At 43.7% G+C, this 17,800-nt stretch overlaps 1 protein-coding gene across 5 annotated transcripts in view; it reads right to left on the bottom strand.

Moving 5' to 3' along the window:
- Positions 1-17,800, bottom strand: part of LOC142592456 (uncharacterized) — a 155,918-nt gene that overhangs the window by 64,100 nt on the left and 74,018 nt on the right. For 4 of the 5 annotated variants that reach the window (XM_075704010.1, XM_075704006.1, XM_075704007.1 and 1 more), the window contains one exon: positions 12,585-12,650. The exons of the other annotated variant lie outside the window; for it this stretch is intronic. In XM_075704010.1, coding sequence (XP_075560125.1) covers positions 12,585-12,650 — 66 coding nt within the window. The remainder of the gene's footprint in view (positions 1-12,584; positions 12,651-17,800) is intronic. 5 annotated transcript variants of the gene reach the window in all.

The following is a 17,800-nucleotide window of genomic DNA, read 5'->3' as shown; positions in this document are numbered from 1 at the left end:
TAGATGAGGCATCTAGGATCAGTCATGAGCTATACAGACGTTTTTGTTGGTGAGGTAAATGACCTTTCAATGAATTTTTCCAGCTTGTTGTGGGACACGTGTGGCTTAACATGCAATGCATAATTAAGCTCGAAAAATGGGTATCATCGTTCTTCATGAGAGCCCTAACTATCAGTGTGGAAAAGAACAAGAGCCAATTTCAACAAAATTGTTTTCTGTACCCCCCCCCCCCCCCCCCAGAAACCTTTACTTTTTCTCACTGAACGTGCCTAGCAGCGACAGACCTCCATATACGTCAGAGTTTTTTTTAAGCGCTTCATCGTTGCAATGTACTTTTTCGCCTGGTTTTCACAGCATGACGAGCTAACACCCCTAACTATTGTGGTTCTCTGCACCAATGGCTGAAGAGTTTGCTGTGGCAGCAAAAAGTCTAGGCCACACATCAGTCAGTAGTGAGCAAGCTGAAAGGTTGGTGCCGCAAGTAGAAAGAAAATCCGTGTGGAAAACGTTAATGAGCAAGGCTTTAGGACCCTTTAAGGCTACAGGAAATGAAAAATTTTTTTTTCTTGCATTGAAGTAATCCACTCAAAGCCACTTATACTGATCCCAGATATAACAAATTATTGTCAATAACGACCCCATTTCACTGCATTTATGTTTTTTGAACCTGCCTATTGAAACTGCACCCATATATAAGGAATATTTTCAAAAGCACTGTACTCTTAAAACGAACACTTTAAACACGCCCGCGTTAAAAGGAGGGCACATGTGAAGTTCCGAAGTAAAGAAGCGTGACTGAACTGGGCACATGGCAGCGTACCCCTCAGCTGCTCCAGTCTAACTGTGACGACAATGCGAGCAGCGCACATAGATTTTAGATGATGTGAGGAAAGTCACTCGCTTTCACCCATGCTAGAGTAACTATACTTTCAAGGCATGTCTCCAGACTGCTTCAGGGTAGGGCAGTACAGCGTACGGCAGCAGCAGCCTCCAAGATAGCACTGGTGCACACACTGGTGCTATCTTGGAGGCCACGGCAGTGGCACACTGATTTAGCGGTTACTTTGCCACTGTCGGATCACAGTTTGTCGATGCTACGTTTACATCGTTGCTAATAATGGTTTGCAATGGTACTCTCTTTTGAACTTCATACTTTTTTGGCCGAAACAACATATAAAACTTAACTTCCAGACTCTTGGTGCACGTGTGGCTACTACTGCAGCCATAACGGTGAGACCTTTGCAAAATGCCAGCATGCCACAGTTGTTTCAACTTTCAGCCAACTAGAACGCCTCGCTATTGTACGCAGAATTTACTTGTGTCTCCTTGATAGCGAAATATATCACAAGCTTTTGAAGAAAATATGGCGGCACCTGTGCTTACAGTTTCGAAATGACAGGTTATTGGAACTGGCTGGGTGCTGTTTTGAAAGAGCTACAATGCCACATTTTACAGTGAAGCTGTATATGGCTAGGGTTCCGTGTATTTTTGTTTTCCGTGGACAGAAAATATCATAATCAATGGCTCATACCCCTGTAAGCATTCATGCTCCCGTAAGCAAGCAAAAAATGTAATGGCTCATAGCCCCCAAGGCAGAGGCTACAAGCACTCAGCAAAGCGAATCGAACAGTGCTTAAATTATTCCTAATTATGCATACAACATACAGAACAGCGTAGAAAAATGTCATCATCAATGGCTCACAGCATCGTGAGCAATGGCTCATACTCCCATAAGCAAGCAAAACAGAGGGACGGAAAAAGCTTTAATGGGAAAACGTCCTGCAACGTTGCCAGCCCGGACTCAGTACACCCATGCATTATGTGCGGTGAGGCCCGTGGGTGAGGCATAGCCTTTCCACCGCTGCCCGTTGGATAGCCCATAGTTGGTCGTCTAGTTCCCGAGCTAGTCAGAGCGCATAGCCATCGCTCCTTGAGAAGGTCCAGTTCTATGTTGTCCTCTACATATACTGATCTGATCTCTGTGCATTTCCATAAGATGTGTGCCATGTCTGCGTGTTCGTGCTTGCAGAGCATGCAGCTCGTGTCTGGGTATTGTGTTGAATTTACTCTGTTTAAGTGTACTAGGTTTCGGAGCGCTCTGGTTTGCAACCTTCTCCAATCTGTTTCCTGAGACCTGTCGAGTTGATCGTGGGGTTGTGGGTATGCTTCTTTGTTTCGTGTAGTGTGTCAGTATGTCGTGGTACGTGACCAGTCTGTCCCTGTCGTCCTTTATCGCTTCTTTGTCGTCGCCTCCTCCGTGTTCTCCATCACCTCCGCCACAGTCCTTCCCACTTCTCCGGGGGTTGCGGGGTGTTGGGCCGTCACTGTTGGTGCCGCGGTGGGTTAGTTTTTGCGAGGCTCGGTGGGCCTTCTCGTTGAGGTTGGGAGGGGCATTCGTGGTTACTTCTCCCATATGTGCCAGGATCCATTTGAGGTATTTGGGTGTAATTTTGCCGTTGTTAAAGTCTGCTCTGCGGTTCAGGATTTTGGCCGCCTCGGTGGAGACCCAGCCCTTTGTGAAGTTCCTAATAGCCGTCTTGGATTCGCTGATTATTGTTCTGTATTGTTGCCGACCGTTGATTACAGCCAATGCGATTGCCGTCTGTTCCGCTGCCTCTGACGATCTGGTTCTTACGGAGCCCACAGTTACGGTCTTTCCTTTCGTGCATACGACCACCATTGCGAAGAGGGAGTTACCTTTGTCAGCGCCGACACCACCACTGTCGTCCCGGTTTTAGGGGTACCGTGCGGCGTCTACGAAGAGCACCCCTCCCGCACGCCGTGGTTTTTGAGAATCGTTCTCGTGCGGCATTTTCTTGTCTCGACATTGTGCACAGGGTGCATGTTCTTCGGGATATTTTCTGTGTTTATTGCAAGCAAAAAGTGCATTGACTCATAGTCCCATAAGGTTCATGGCCACTCACTTTGTGTGAATTAGCTGCAATGACACAATCCCTGTTGTCATTGTCGGTGATTTTAATGTGGATCTCTCGGTACCGAAAAGGGAGCGGTTTATGCATTCCGTTTTGCAGACATATCCCTTGCGACGCCACACCAATCTGGCCCAACCGACCACCCAGCAGCGTACATGCGTCGATTTGACATTATCAAAAAATGTGATTGCAGCTGCAAGTGAAATAATGAACACCGATCAAGACAATACATGAATATGCGTACCTTTCGTCATGATGACCATCAAGGCAATAAATGAGCTCGTACTTTTGTTCAAACTTATGTGTCACCTCCATGCATGTGCTAAACAGCTTCGCTGGTCAACTACCTTCACAGAGTGGAATGGCTCATGATTTTGTTCTTTAGACAATGTTTTTAATGGAAACTTGCAGCTAGGTGCAGGCAAAGTGTTGGGAATAAAAAAATTATACCGAAAATCTGATTTTCAGACCAAAGCGGTGTCGAATTGTAACTGCAGATGTCAGGTTCAGCATCGTTAATTTTTGCACATATCTAAGGGCGAGTTCACATATAATGAACTGAGTTTTTTATAAACTAGCTTGACTGTATAGTCAAAGTCACTGCAGTGCTGAAAGTAAATTCTGCTAGAGAGAAAAACACCATGCTATAGATTTCAGAACTGAGCCTAATGCTTCATATTTTTTAAATGGTGTAATCTCGTCTGTAGCATATTGAGCAGGTCACATCAATGGTATCAGAAGTTTACCAGTAGTGGTAAGCATCTTTTTAACACAATGAATAAATAATGTGTGGTTACAAACCACAGTAAACTGAATTTTTAAGTGAAGCTTTCTTTGTGAACCCTGCCGGACTCCCCTGACCATGGGCTGCTACTCGATTGCTGCTGTCTTGCCAAATAGGTCACACTTAAAGAGAGAGAGAGAGAAGAACCTTGCATGCTCAATGTTGGGATCGAACTTTGGCTTCCTAGCACGGCATCCCAATGCTCTAATCCATTGGGAAAAAAATTGCACATATACTTCTATCAAACCTATGTCAACTAGCTATTTGAGATGATTACTACGTGTTGATAATGACGATGTCCATACTATAGGGTACATACCCACAATGGGAGATTGGCCAAGTGGGTGGTATATTTAAAATAAATAACAATTGAAGAAATACAAGCATTTCATTCCATTAACTGCTTCAAGAAAGCTTCACTTCACATAGATTCTAATAAATGTACTGCATCTGAAAAAAAAAAAGAAATTAAACCAACATGGAAGGCTTGACTTTCCCACCTGCATGCAATTAAACTTCACTACACCACAGTTTGATCTGACATAAAAATACTTTCATTATAAGGTGTCCATGTTTGTTGGCTTCTTATGATTTCATTATATCTTATATTTAAAGTATATACATTTAAACCTTGATATAACATAACGAACTTCAATATAAATGAAGTTCTCAATATAGTGAAGTATGTAACTTGTTTTTAGAACCTCTCTTCTACAGTTGCCAACTGATTTTCAGGACCTCACGAGGACTGAACTCTCACTCACACACACACACACACACATGCGCGCGAGAGAGAGACTTAGGCTACGTTCACACTTGGGAAGCGGCAAGAGGACGTAAAGGCCAAAGCGAGCAGAAAATCTTTTCCACACATGTCCAAGATGTTCACATTTGTTTTGCCGCTGCAGTGGAAACCACTGCCGCTTTCGCTGACATCCATCTAGTCTACGTAGGTTTGTCTGCATGGTGGCACTATTCATCACACCATTTCAAGCTGTATGTTCATTCATTGACCCATCAGTTATTAAAAGCTATCATTTCATGCAACTGCGTGTGTCATCTTTAACTTTCGTCTACCATGGAAGAGGAAGAAGACATAGTTTTGATACTTTTAGCTAAGTGTTTTTCCTAAAATGGACAATGAACAACGGAAGATGTTAAATTTTACGACCGGATGTTTACATGCTAGTACAGCTTCCGGTGAAGCGGAGCGGCTTTCCGATTCGCCGTGGTGAAAAAATCGGTTCGAGACCAATCAGACTCACCACCTGGTTTTCCACTCATTTCGCCGCCTAGGCGGGCGGACTTTGTAAAGTTTTTGCCGCTTCCGCCTGCTCTGAGACCAAGTGTGAACATAGCATTAGAGTGGCTTTTAAAAAAATCCCTAATAAAGCCCTGCCTCATACTACACTTGGAGGCGATCAAAGCCACTATCTTGTATGCGCTTGAAAAGCCGACGTTCGGTTTCGCCTCATGCGATTTTCCAGGTTGGACCAACATCAATTGTGTGAGGCGAATCCCAACGTCGGCTTTTCGAATGCGTACAAGATAGCGGCCCAGATTTGCTTGGATTTGCGCAAGGGTGGCGTTGTCTCTGTATGCAGTCGACAAGAGTGTCACCGCGTTGGCGATCTCTGTTGGGGGAGATCGCCGTGGAGATAGAAGAAACAAGCACCTTACTTTGTACCACTTGGCTCTCACAAAGGCACAGAAGGTGGTGCCAATCACACAAATGCGAGGCCGCACAAACACACACAAAGATGTGACGTCTCCAAGACACACCAACTCAGTGGACACACCACGTGCAAAATAGCAACTGAGACTTAAAAACTTATCCTGCACTAAGTGATTATGACGACAGTGCTGAGAGAAAAATAAAAGTGCCATCCCCTGGAGCATTTTGTCAGCTAAGGAAGAACGGGCTCATGGATGCGCCGTCTGTTGTGCGCTTCCGGTTCAACAGACGACTCTTCTGGTGCACGATTCTTCGTTCGCGGAGCTGGTCACGCTTGCTCTCTGTGCACTTGCATCGCAAGGTATAACCCACGCTGCTAATTTCTAGAGCCTGTGATAGCCGCATCAATGAGTAACCACGAAATCTGAGCACAGGCAGTTGTTTTTTTAGCCGATTGATCAAACATGTTAATTAGGTATGCGTGCTATCGCAGTTTTGTATTTATTACAGTGAAGCTGTTTACCTGGCGAACCTGTACGAAAGAGCCGTATGCCTGGTGTCGTAGGGGGGCGATGAAGAGAGAGAGAAAGAGAGAGTTATCAGGGCTGGCTAACGTTTGTAAAGTGAACAAAAAAGATGGCACTGCGTGGTCTCGTAGGGCTGTATCTGGGCTGGCTAACGTCTGTAAAGTGAACAAAAAACGATAACGAACAATAGTACGGCGCAGAAAAAAGAAAGGACACGTGATTTCACCGCGTACACCTGTACAGTGGCGCACCCATGCTGGCAGCTGTTTCTGTCACCTGCCCTCAATACAATGGTGCATCAGTTGTGGCGAGAAACCTTGGGGATGTGCACCGCGGTAGCCGTCGCGGTGTGCAAGAACTGGATTGTACACTGCAGAGGTAGACCATTGCAACAGTTGCAATTCCAACAAAAATGGGAAAAGTGGGAAGACCATGAATTGTGCGCACAGCCCAACAATAAGCCGAGTATGAGGAGAGGCATCGAAAGCAGAGGTGCGACTATGACCAACGACAATGTGCCTGTGCAAAAGAGGAGAATGTGACCAGTGACCTTGCTTCTGAAGAACGTCAGCGAGAGCAGATGCGAGAGTCTAATCGTCAGCATCGAGCGCAAGCTACCAATGAAGATAGCGCACTGGAGGCCGCTCGTAAGCGTCAAGCTACGTCATTCGAGCCTGCATCCAAGTGGCAGAAGCGTGAGGTGCCCCCTCCTTCTAATTCACTGGGGTGAACTCCAAAATCAAGGGAATGTTTTTGGATGCGAAGTTTGCCCATAGTTGCTGGGTCTGTGATCAACAGCTTCGCCGGCTAATCCGCTACCATATGAATGGTGCGGCCCAAAATTTTTCTTGAATGACGAGTCGCACTTGTTCTCGCGTCAATTCTGTTTGGGTCGAGGACGTGATTTTGTAACGTTTCAATTGTGAATATCAGATTTGTGCTAGAGCCCGTCATATACAACAACGTGTTCACCTGTCGTAGCCATTGATAAATTGCATTGTGCAAGTGTGTACAGCTGTTAAGAATCTTGACTTTCCCTAAGAAAAATAACCTCCACACATTTGGCTTTTCAAACTTTTATATCACTGCTAAAGTAGATGCTTGGGGAAGTTGGTACGACACACTTGGAACTTTATATAATTTTACAGCGAACCTTTAAACGTTTTGCAATGTTTACGTATGAATCATACATGTGTTGCAATAGCACTTGCTGTCCACATTACTGGTATTTCCTGGAACATCCTTAATGACACAACATTAACCACATGGTCAGCATAGTTTAACCATGCTTTAACGTATATCTCTTTCTCCAGCATCACCAAAACATTTGTTATATATGTCTACAACACGGTCAAAGCTGTAGTATACCCTTTGTGTTGGGGACACTGATATTTGTGGAACATGAAACATGAACATGAACATGGAACATGAGTCCCGCTTGAAGCATTCATCGCCTGCACTTGGCTTCCCCACATGCTTGCGTCTGTTTTAATATGCTTTCAATGTGTCTTCATAAGAAAAACACTGAAGCTTTGTGATCGTTAGACTAGGGTTTCTCACCTCGTGCACCTTTCACGAAATATACAAGAAAAATTACACTCCAATCTTTTGAATCCTCCCAGTACACCTAGCTCATCTTGCATCGAACACCAAATTACGGTCGCTATACCATGCAAGGTGCTTGCCTAAATGGTGTTTCAAGACATTTGTGCCAAGAAAAAGCTTTGATTGGAACCGCTTGCTCGCCTATAGCGCCTCCACTACTAAACCATGCATGTTTAAATCAGCCTAGTGAAATTGAGATGAAACCAGTAATAAAAATTATTGTTGTTGGCACGAATGGAATTCACTTGAGGACAAGAAAGTGCAACTCGACATTCAAGATAAGCACGAAAATGCGACAGCGTGCATAGTTCATTCAGGTGTTTGATCAATTCAGCTAAAAAAAATTATTTAAATGACTGTCTATGCTGCGATTTCGTGGTCAGCCATTGAGGCGACCATCACAGGCTATAGAAATTAGCAGCATGGGCAATACTTTGTGATGAAGGTGCACAGAGACCAAGTGCAACTGGCCCCGCAAATGGATAATCGTGCGCCGGAACCACCATTTGTTGAACCGGAAGTGCCGAGCAGCCCACGCGTCCCATGAGCCTTTACGTGTTTACGCCTCGCCTATTCAAAAAGGCAGCCCTCAAGATTGGGTAGCATGCATGGGGGAAAGAGTTAGGAGAGAGCATTACAACACGCAGCCAGCCTTGGCAAGTGAACGCTCTGTGAAGCCAATCTGGTGACCCAACACGCGACCTCTTGCATCGAGATCACGGCGCAGGAATTGAGATTTGCAGAGACGTTTGGTTCCCAGTAACTATGCCACTAGTTTTTATACAGTGCGCACTTGTTCGACTGCCCTGCCATGGCTCTGCCTGCAGAGCGGGAACACTAAAATCAACCGCGCACTTTGATGTGCAGTCACGTGTTGGGCGGACAGGTTTTGGCTTCAATCACGTTGTGCGATGCTCCCTCCTATTTTCTTCCTCCATGGTAGCATGGCTCGGAATAAGCAATTCATTCCAGAAAATCGGTCACAAAAAAGCATTAGCTCCATGGGAACCCTGACAGTACATTTATGAAGTCCCAAACGTCCACCAAGTACGAATTCTTGGAGTGTGAAAAATCTGTCGGCAACTGTATAGAAATAAGTCTTTAGAACCTCAATATAATGAAGTATGTTTATACACGATCTCAATATAATGAAATTCCACTGCCGCTGTGAAGGAATACAGAGACAACAAATGGAACCTTTTGTGGAAGCAGATGGTCAAATGGTTGAATTACAAGTGGTTGCTTGCGAACACACCTCTCAAATCACGCTCCACGCTGACAAGAGTGACTGCCAAAGCGGGGCAGCGTTACATTCTGGGGTTTTACGTACCAAAACCATGATATGATTATAAGGCACGTAGTACGTAGTGAAGGACTCTGGATTATTTTTTACCGCCTGGGGTTCTTTAAAGTGCACCTGATGCACAGTTGGCAGGTGTTTTTGCAATTCACTCCCATCGAAATGCCGCCACCATGACCAGGATTGGATAGCGCCCCACAAGCTGTATTTAGCTGAAAGAGTGCAAGGATGAGCTGTGAAGGATGGTAGCTTGATGAGCGCTGTCTTCCTGCGCAAGCAAGAAGAAAAGCGAGAGGGGAGCTCCCTCGCAGCGACGCAACCACGTGCACTCAATTGAGGGGGGGGGGGGGGGGGGCAGGCTCCTGCAGGTCTCTTTTTCTAACACAGCCGCGGCTTTCAGTGCAGCTGAGCGCATATGCCCGCTCACTGTCCGTTGCCTACAAAGTATTTACTAAGGTAATCGCAAATAGAATCAGGAACACGTTAGACTTCTGTCAACCAAACGACCAGGAAGGATTCCGTAAAGGCTACTCAACAATGGACCATATTCAAACTATCAATCAGGTGATAGAGAAATGTGCGGAGTATAACCAACCCTTATATACAGCTTTCATTGATGACGAGAAAGCGTTTTATTCGGTCGAAACTCAGCAGTCATAGAGGCACTACGGAATCAGGGTGTAGACGAGCCGTATGTAAAAATACTGAAAGATATCTAGCGGCTCCACAGCCACCGTAGTCCTCCATAAAGAAAGCAACAAAATCCCAATAAAGAAAGGCGTCAGGCAGGGAGATACGATCTCTCCAATACTATTCACAGCGTCCTTACAGGAGGTATTCAGAGACGTGGAGTGAGAAGAATTGGGGATAAGAGTTAATGGAGAATACCTTAGTAACTTGAGACTCGCTGATGATATTGCCTTGCTTAGTAACTCAGGGGACCAACTGCAATGCATGCTCACTGACCTGAAGAGGCAAAGAAGAAGGGTGGGTCTAAAAATTAATCTGCAGAAAACTAAAGGAATGTTTAACAGTCTCGGAAGAGAACAGCAGTTTACGATAGGTAGCGAGGCACTGGAAGTGGTAAGGGAATACATCTACTTAGGACAGGTACTGACCGTAGATCCAGACCATGAGACTGAAATAATCAGAAGAGTAAGAATGGGCTGGGGTGCCTTTGGCAGGCGTTCTCAGATCATGAACAGCAGGTTGCCATTATCCCTCAAGAGAAAAGTCTATAACTCTCCCCCCCCCCCCCCCCCCCCCCCACCCACAGCTGTGTCTTACCAGTACTCACGTACGGGACAGAAACCTGGAGGCTTACGAAAAAGGTTCTACTTCAATTGAGGACGACGCAACGAGCTATGGAAAGAAGAATGATGGGTGTAACGTTAAGGGACAAGAAAACAGCAGATTGGGTCAGGGAACAAACGCAAGTTAATGACATCTTAGTTGAAATAAAGAAAAAGAAATGGGGCATGGGTGGGACATGTAATGAGGAGGGAGGATAACCGATGGTCATTAAGGGTTATGGACTGGATTCCAAGGGAAGGGAAGCATAGCAGGGGGGGGGGGGGGGGGGGGCAGAAAGTTAGGTGGGCGGATGAGATTAAGAGGAAGCTTTAGCTCGAGTGCTCCTATCTAAATACATGTAAAAGGAGAATTCGTTTTTCTCGGCAACCACTGCACCAAATTTGACGAGGTTTGTTGCATTTAAAAGACAAACTTAAAATCTAGTGACTGTTGGTTTCGAATTTTTGAGTTAGGTCGTCAATTTCTTATTAAAAATTGGCAAAAATTGAAAATTTTCAAAAAACGAAACTATCAAGTTTACAACTCCGTAACTCAACCACTAAAAATGATAATATAATTCTGTGAATTGCATCTAATAGTACATCTAAAGCGGACAAAATTGATATGTTACACATAAATATAAAAAAATTTAATCATAGGGAAATACAACTTTTGCAAAACCGTTGTAACCAACGTAACACATTCACGTAAGATGCAAAATGACATATTGAATTTGTCCGCTTTGAATGATCTAATGAATGCCGTTTACAGAATCGCGATATCTGTTCATGATGCAGAGCTATGAATCTGTAAACTTCGTGCTTCTATTTTTTTCAAACGGTCAAATATTTGAAAAACGTTTTAAGAAAATTGAAGCGCTAAATCGAAATTCCGCTTCCAACAGTCACTAGAATTTAACTTTCTCTTTCAAATGCAACAAATTTAATCAAAATCGGTCCAGGGGTTACCTCATAAAAACGTTTTTGCGTTTTACATGTATTTGAATTGGCCGCGTCGGACTTCGGCCTGAGCTAAAGCTTCCTCTTAAGAAGTTTGCAAGGACAACATGGCCACAATTAGTAAATGACCGGGGTAGATGGAGAAGTATGGGAGAGGCCTTTGCCCTGCAGTGGGTGTAACCAGGCTAATGATGATGATGAGCGCATGTGCAGCCCAGGCACCCTATTTTAGAGGACGAGTTTTAGAGGTAATCTGGTGCAAGTGCGAACAGTGGGCATGTTGAGAAGCCGCAGCATCATGCGTGCCGTCTCTCCGTGTGTTTAGTACTGCATGTTTAGTACTAGATGTTGCGTAATCTCGAGTTGTGGAGATGCGTTAAGCGAGAGGAAGACAAAGCATTCACTCTCCACTGAAGGAGCTTCTCATAATAGCATCGTCCTACTGCGGGCGACACTATAAACCACGAAGGCAGAGTTGATGCGAAAGTGTGGCTACTTTCGCTTCGTACCACCACGATGTAAAGATATCGACAGGGCATGAACCCATATCTTTCGTTGCAGACTCTAAAGTTCAACAAAATAAATTTTTTTCTCATTCAAATTTGCTTTTTCTCATTGCCCTATAAATTGGGAAACGTTGCGGCCCCTTCTGTGTAAGAAAACTCTGTCAGAAACTGTACTAATTTGCATAAAAGGTTGAATTTCTATACAATTAAATATCGATATAAGGAAGCAAACTTACAATTTTACCAACACCATTATATCAAGGTTTAACTGTAATGGTTACATGATGAAATTGGCAAGAAAAATTTTAGGGCTAATGTTATGTACGATTATTTGTAATATCCATGTTCATTATACAGATGGCTCATAATATTTCGATCCTTGCAGGACCACCAGATTTGGTTGGAGTACAAATTGAAGGGGTGAATTAGGAATGGTGCTAATATGTATGAATTCGTCTCTTTCTTTGATTTTTGAAGTAGTCTACAATGTGTTTTTTTTTTTCTTGCTCTGAACTATGACTCAACCAACATGCAGGGAAGAGCATCAGCACGTTTAAACACTACCTCAGTGTAAGACAACAAAGAAAAAGTTCTGCAGATCTGTTCTCGGTGGCTTGAACAAAACAAACATGAATGGATGGCTTCAGGGGCGACAGGAGCGTCGGTCGCTAAGCGATATAAAAGATTTTCACGCCTAGGGATGCAGTAGCCCTGTCTGCTGAATTTCTTGTTTTCAAGATTTTAGTAACCGCTCCATGCATGAAGGCGAGCTGGTGGGGGTTGATTTAATTGACGCAGCATGCTTTCACGTTTGAACTAAACATGTTTTCCTTCCACAGCCCCCCAATGTAAAGTTTCTCACCGAAACTTTCCAGTGCATCCGAATTAAGCAAAAATTCAACTGAGGTGGAATTAATGGTATTCGGCTGTATCGATATTTGATTGTATGTGCTCCACATAACATACACTCCATACATTATCAAAGTGATAACACAGCGATACCTTCTATGCCTGGCTCAGCTCCTGCACCAGTAGCAGCACCAGCAACAGCAGTGTTCAAACCAGGACCTGGAAATTTAGAATATAATTAAAATGAATACTTCAATTTGGAGAGCTTGCCACCTCACACCATGGCCTTGCTACGTTTAATTTGCTTCTATCAAAGCTACCACTAAACTCTGTTCTTGTAGTAAAACACTCCCTGAATGGTGCTTTACAACTTTTAGTTCACCACGAGCCGTGGTGAGAGGTTCTTTAAACGTAGACCAAAGATGAATATTCAAGTTTGCTCTATCAGTAAATTATGTTTCTGAAATAGCAAAACAGCCACTTTTACCGTTAGAGGCTTGGTAAACCTGAAGAGATGCAAAAAAGGGTGGTGATGCAACACTAAAATTCTCAAACCAGATCGCTGTGACATTGCGACCTCCATAGGCGGAGAGTTTTCATTTTTCCAGGGGGGGGGGGGGGGGGGGGGGGGTCTGACCAGCTTTCCAAACTCCATATCTATCTATATACATACAAACATATATATTTTTGTTGTACTTGAAGAAGCTTCGCGTGGCCTCGAAGAATTTAGCACTGAAGTGATGGCGCTATATCAGTACATACAAGACCTCCATAGTAGGGGACCGTTCAATTTCACAGCCAGAGTCCTCTCAGTGGTGTAATCTTCCTTCGTGTAATTGTCGCATACTTGGCTATCACTAATAACTCTTCACCTTTCCGGTGAAACTGCAGCCTCTCTGTCTTCTTTTTTTCTTTTTCTGTAAGTCCAAGTGTAAGCACTCCTGTGCATGACTGCTGCTGATTCTGATTTCTAGTGAATCCGGCTTGGCCTCATTTCGGTGACCGAGTGTATTATAGCGTTCCCCAGCTATCATGCACCAATACTTAAAAGAAGAACAGTTGTGTCATTTGAAGAAAACTTAGTTTCCAGTACAGTGGAGTAGCCGCCAGTAATTCTTTCGTTATTAAGATTTAATTCGGTAATTGTAATTAATTGTTTAACTCAAGAAGTACTGTCCTAATTTCCAAAGTGTCAATGAGGCATTTGGAGACACCCCAAAATAACATCTAACTGTGGTGTTTTAAGTGATGTGCTAGTGCTGCACAATATTTTTCCGACTGGCAAAAAAAAAAAAAAAAAAAAAAAAGGCCTCGCGAAGTATGAAGAATACCATGCGAGTGCGCTCCAACCCGCATCATAAAGCAGCACCCTCAAATAAGCTGACTGAAAGCGACTGCATTGCCTGTCGCAAACCCGAAGAGACACCTCATCAACTTGATAAGGGTATGGAAGGAGCACCAACAGTAGGTTTCGTGGCTTAGCAGCTGTCCCTTCCTCTAATTTCTATGTCACACTTATTATCCGTCTCTCAAGGCTGACTGATCAAGTTGATAACAAAAGCCCCTTGATAATGCGGTCGAAGCACTGCTCTGACCATGCACGAAATGTGAAAAGCAATATGATAGGCATATATAGAACTGTTCAAATTCCCGGCTTTGCTTGCACCGCATCGAAAGTGTGCACATGAAGCTATAGACCTTTTTCATCGGTGAGGTGGCTGGCAGCAGTGCGTTCATGACCCCAGAGAACTTCCGGTCAGCCATTTTCGAGAGTCCAGTTAACCAAGAAAAAAGAAGTATTTTGCCGCATAGTATACTGCAGGCACATATTTTTGATGTTTTCAGATATTAAGAACGTGCAGCATGCATCGAACTCATGCGTGGGCTTTTTTTTTTTGTTGCACTTAACAATACAATTCATTGTCAAACACTCCAACTCCTCAACAAAACTGGTGCCAGCTGGAGGGTCCTGTAAGCTTATAGGCTATTCTAACTTGCGCTACTCCTGAGGGCTTAACTGGAAGTCTTGCGGGAACTCTGTTTATGAGCATGAAAAGGGTCTATATTTCGGGCCGGAAACTTGCTTCGGACTAAATCCAAATTAAAGTGAGCATTTTATTTTTCATGAAAGTGTATATGTGCTGCAAAAACAGGTTCGTGTCAAAAAATAAAAGCGAAATAAACAGACTGGGAAGCGACCAACGTGTAGAGAAAAGGCAAAACCGATGCGTTCAAGAAAGTAAATATACCACTTCTAAATGAGCCGAATTGGCAATCAGGATGTCTACACAAAAAGAAAACAATCACATTTCAGTGCGCCCTTATTATCTATGATTTGTAAGCTCCGTTGAACACCAGCCTAGAGGACGTGTTCGAAGAGGTCTCCCTTTTGCAGCTACGCAGTACTGTGTCCGTTTTATCACTTCTTCAGTGGCTTTCTTGATGACCGACGCCGGAATTCTACGGCAAACATCTGTTATCCTTGCCTTGAACTAATATGACGTCTGTCTCGATCACGTAAGCACGACCTTTCACATAACCCCAAAGAAAGAAATCGAGTGGGGAGAGGTCAGGTGACCTGGCCACCCAATTTACAGGCCCGTGCCTTCCAATCTATTGCGCATAAAAAGTCGTATCCACCCAGTTTCGCGCTTGGCTGCTGCTGTGTCCGGGTACCATATCTTGATGATACCAGAGAAGTGGAAGACATGACAGCGGGACTTCCCTGAGAAACTCATACACCACTCCAAGGATTTCGTTCACCTAACGCTGTCCAGTCAGTGTGTGATCAAAGAAGATGGGACCGATGGTAGCACCGGCGTAAATTCCGAGCCACACATTGGGCAACCGCTGGTACTGCTACTGACTGCGCTTTACTCAGTGTAGATTGGAGTCCCTCCAATAGTGTGCATTATGCAAATTTATCTAGGCACGCTCTTGCGAAAATTGGCTTCATCTGTGCACATGATATCGCTCAAAAAGTCCGGTGGCCCATGGGCCTTTTGTGAGGACCCAATGAGAGAAATCTAGACGATTCTACAGGTTCCTATTTTCTAAGCATTGGTGCTGGTTAAGGTAGTACGGGTGAAAGGCCGTCATTTAGAATCCTCCAAACTGATGACTTGGAAATTGGTATCTGGGCGGCCATGTCCCACATGCTAGCATGAGGGTTTGAGACCATACATGCTAGAACATCCGTGTGTAGGCTAGGATTCAAATGGAGTCCTCCACCGTTCTTTTTTGAAGCTGCCAGTTTGTCTCAGGATTTCCTCATTTCTGATGATAGTCGATGTGTTTGGTCTACCGCCACACTTCCATGACTGATATAATATATTTGCGGCCTTCCTATTGTTAGCATTTGCAGATCCCAAGGTAAGGATCATGTTTATCTTCTGCTCATTAGAGAAAGACATGGCGACTGGGACGAAACAAAATGCACCTTTAAACGTTTCCACTGACGTTGTCAATTCACTTTTGTTGTGATAAGTCTTGTGGAAAAAAAAAAAAAAAAACATGCACTTTATCAACGCTAAGACAGCAGCTATCACAGCTTGTTTCCAACTAACACCAAACGCGGCGTGGTACTTCGGCCGGGGCGCAGCAGATAACGCACTAGCTCGATCACGATGTTCTTTATTTCATTCTGGATAGCTAAGATGGAGCCTGTTTGAGGGTGCTGCTTTATGATCCGGGTGGGAACGCAGCCACGTGGTATTCTCCATATTTCGTGGGGTTTGTTTATCAGTCGGAAAAATATTAGTATGCAATTAGTATGTCGCTGAAGATACTGCAGTTAGATGTCCCTTGGTTGTGCCTTCAAATGCCTCATTGACGCTTAGATAATTAGGATAGTACGACTCGAGTTAGATAATTACATTACAATTGCCTAATTAAATCTCAATAACAAAAAAATACTGGCAGCTACTTCACTGTACTGTAAACAATATGCACTATGTTTTCTTCGAGTAATGCATTGCTCTTTTTTAAAATCTTGGTACATGATCGTTAATTAGGACACCCTGTGTATATTTATGACCTTTGCATTCAACTGATGATGTTCCAAGCCCTACTAAATGTTGTGAATTATTAGAAATGTTTTTTTCCAGAGTTGTTAGCACTGCTTACTCAAAAGAGAAGCAATACTGAGAGACACAACATTCACGTGCATTCCACACACCATTGATAAAAGTCTTTGCCGAAGGGGTCACTGAAGTCTATAGGTTTTTTTCATGGTCAAAAAAGCATGCAAAGCAATTTGAAGCGTGGTGAACTTACAGCAACATATTCATTCTCTAGGCGTAGACTATTCATACCTTTAGAAATAATCTTTAATTGGCTACCTCCATCTCTTTCCAAAATATAATAAACTTTGTCCTGTGCATATATTTGAATATATTGTGTATGTGCATCGCACTTACAGTGAACATTTAAAGCAATGTTGAAGCGAGAAAATACGGATGAGGCAACCACCACTAGTGCTTCTAATGCGCGGGTCCTCCTATTGTAAGGATTCGCAGAAATAAAGTGAAAGTATGAATTGAAAGCCATGCACGTCCGCGCCAACAATGATGCAGTAAGATATTAGCCCCAGTAAAGTTTCAAGTGAAAAGGTCGACGCAAGTCAAAAGGATCTTCATAAAATGTGGGTAACAAAGCTCTGGTAACGGCATGTTAGGTGTATTTGCAACGGGGAGGGAGGGGGCTTTGGCATCGCCCGTGGGTGGGGTGGGGGGGGGCGAAGTACCCCCCCCCCCCCCGAAAGCAGGATGCTTAAGATGTTGAATGTTTATTAAATAATTCACTTGGACTGATGTAAAAATCTTGAGAAACAGAACGATGTTCTAGAGTCACAACTACAATGATCTGCACCACAGGCTGGAGGTATACATAAAGTGTATTCATGAAATATACATGTAATGTCAGCTGAAATTTCAGTTGCTGTTCATTATATGTTTGTCCAATGGAATGGGTGGCAATGCTGTGGTAAGGTCTGAATAATCGAGTGGGTCTGAAAAATTAGACTGCAAATTCAGTCGGCAACTGTAATTGCAATATTTTGACATCAGTTTTGCCCTACACTGGATCCTATTAGAAAATCACAGAATTATTGGTATCATTACAATAATTGTATTACCATGGTCTAAAAATGTGGAATTTTATGATGAGGTCCTAAACATTGGCATACGCACAGGTACTTTGACACATGTTGCAGTGGAAGACTTCAGATTAATTCTGGTTACCTATGGTTCTTTAACATGCAGGCACCAAAAGTGCAGTACACAAGAATTCTTGCATTATACCCCCCTTGAAAACCTCTACTACATGTGTCACGCGGTCACTTTCAACAGCTATGGCCTTCGAAAGACTAA

This window comes from Dermacentor variabilis, chromosome 1 (assembly GCF_050947875.1).
Source record: "Dermacentor variabilis isolate Ectoservices chromosome 1, ASM5094787v1, whole genome shotgun sequence".
Lineage (NCBI taxonomy): Eukaryota > Metazoa > Arthropoda > Arachnida > Ixodida > Ixodidae > Dermacentor > Dermacentor variabilis.
Note: the sequence above shows the minus strand (reverse complement) of the source record. Positions and strands in the feature narration are given on the sequence as shown.